Here is a 2,208-nt window from a genome sequence, read left to right as displayed (position 1 = left end):
TTAAATTGCCTCTGTGTTATAATTCCCTATTCTAGCATTCTCAGAAGGATCCCATCCGTGATGTACACAGTAACTGCAGCCACATCTGAATGGTTCATTTCTGGATCCACTCTAAAAAATAATGAAATGGATTATTCGGTATATGGCACCCCAAAGAAATATAACAAACCCTCAAATCTAATGTTAATAAGATAGCTTTTGCAACTGGAATACCTAAGAAGGGGGGTGGGTGAGGTCGAAAAACATTTTAGGGAAAAAAGGAGGGAGATTAGAACTATATAGGTCCTACAGAATGCCAGCTTGTAGATCATTTTGTCGTGGTATCAGGTGCAGATTGTCAATAAAAACAATTCAGTTCTCTGAACACCTTAAATGTGAGTAACTCATGATGTGAAGATCGCGTTTATGACAGCACTTGAAAAAGTACAAACGTCACCAAAAGTGAACACTGATATGAACTGTGATGGACTTTGGGTGATAATGATGTCACTGGGGGTTCAATTGTAACAAACGTGCCATTCTGGTGTTAGATGTTGACAGTTGAGGAAGCTGTTGAGGGCCAGGGGTATAAGAACTCTATACTTTCTGCACAATTTTAATGTGAACATAAAACCGCTCAAAAAAAAAAAAAAGTACTAATGTGAACTGGTTTCTTCAGAGTTCCTGGGGATTCAGAAAAGTTCAAGCCAATTCCCCTTTCCTTCTTCAAACCAGATCCCACCCACATGTATAGCAAAACAAAATCCTATTTACCTGAATTCCCTTAAGCTCAGTGTGTGTTAGTTCTTTTTCAAGTTTCTGGGAAGAAAAAATATGTATTTGTCAAAAACTCTATCAAGACAAAAGTCAGACTAGTAATGTTATACACCTACTACGATAGAAGTTGAGGAGTCTTAAACGTGGTACATCCAGCCTGTGACTCCTCCCCATCACTACTTGCACCTTAATTTGTGTCACCTGCCCACACCACAAACTCACCCGAGAGTAACTGTTGAGTAAGAGGTGGTATCTCAGTTTCACCAGCCTTTCTTTCCGTGCAGACAGCAATGTCCTCACTCCTGTTCTCTTATAGGGCAAGCCCTTGCTGATCTCCTTTAAGATCTTTCTTACTCTGTCCTGCTGTTGGGGTGGATCTTCCCGTAGGGCGGAGGGGAATTTGGCAGCAGGGTCGAGAGTCAAGCTGCTAAGGTTCTTTATCAGCGTTTCTGGGATGGGTTGAGAAGCCGCTAAAAGAGAAATTTAAGATCCATGAGGTTGAACTGCATCATTCAGAACTGACAAGCTCCACACAAACCAGTCTGCTCTTAAGCAGGGGAACAAGGGACTGCAGGGGAGAGTCCTCAGGGTGACGATTACAAGAAACACAGCAATGCTGGTCCCTGGTCTTTTCCCAAAATGGGGGAAGTCAAGGCAGAACGAAATCACTTGGACAGAGGCATATGCTAAGAATCCCCTGGTCTCTGGACTGGTTTTTAGTGTTTTTACAGAAATCCACCGAATATCTAACAAGCGTTACCTACTAGTCATTCTGTGGAACCCTGGGACATAGGCAAACCCCATGGACAGCAGTCTCTTCCAGAATCCTCATATCCTTAAGCAAAACTGGCAAGTCCGAGTGGACTTGACTTTTAGTCACCTAGTTCCCTCACGGTTGTTGGAACTCTCCACTCAATCCCAACACGTGGGGAAATGAACCACTGTTCCTGCGCCTTCCCAACCGAATGACCACGCACAGCCCGTCCACACGCTTAGCCCACAACAGAAAGAAAGGTCGCTCGCTGTGTCCGTGGTGAGTATGAAACGGAAGAAGTCTATTCTGCTAGGGACTTGCGCACATGGAAATAAGGATCCCGCAGGTATTGGGGCAGGTTCCAGGAGAGGGAGGGGCAGGGCACTATAGTTTTTTTCTTTATATACAGGTAATTTTTAGCTTTTCATTCATTTTTTTCCCCCACTCATATCTTGTCCGGGATTCTTTCCTCCGGAATCGGGATACGCGGCCAGGACGTGGCGCAGGCGCAGAGGGCGTCCGCGCGCTTCCAGCGCCGCTTGCTAACGGGCCACCNGGTCGAGAGTCAAGCTGCTAAGGTTCTTTATCAGCGTTTCTGGGATGGGTTGAGAAGCCGCCGAGTCTCGGGAACTTTCCTCAACGGGCACTGGAGGCGTCTCCGGGACCCAGCTTGGATGAGGCTCCTGGGGACGGTCCAT

General features: G+C 45.8%; 1 protein-coding gene across 1 annotated transcript; it reads right to left on the bottom strand.

Annotated features, from left to right (window-relative positions):
- On the bottom strand, positions 1–2,208 carry LOC103601076 (developmental pluripotency-associated protein 3-like). Its single transcript, XM_008585459.1, has 5 exons — positions 2,058–2,208; positions 1,637–1,747; positions 979–1,226; positions 754–798; positions 1–111 (listed from the first exon to the last, which is right to left on the bottom strand). Exons 1-5 carry the CDS (start codon positions 2,206–2,208, stop codon positions 1–3), a joined length of 666 nt encoding a protein of 221 aa, XP_008583681.1.

The sequence above is a fragment of the Galeopterus variegatus genome, unplaced genomic scaffold (genome assembly GCF_000696425.1).
Source record: "Galeopterus variegatus unplaced genomic scaffold, G_variegatus-3.0.2 Scaffold3578, whole genome shotgun sequence".
In the NCBI taxonomy this organism is placed as follows: domain Eukaryota; kingdom Metazoa; phylum Chordata; class Mammalia; order Dermoptera; family Cynocephalidae; genus Galeopterus; species Galeopterus variegatus.
The sequence above is the reverse complement of the archived record's forward strand: the minus strand, read 5'-3'. Positions and strand labels throughout refer to the sequence as shown.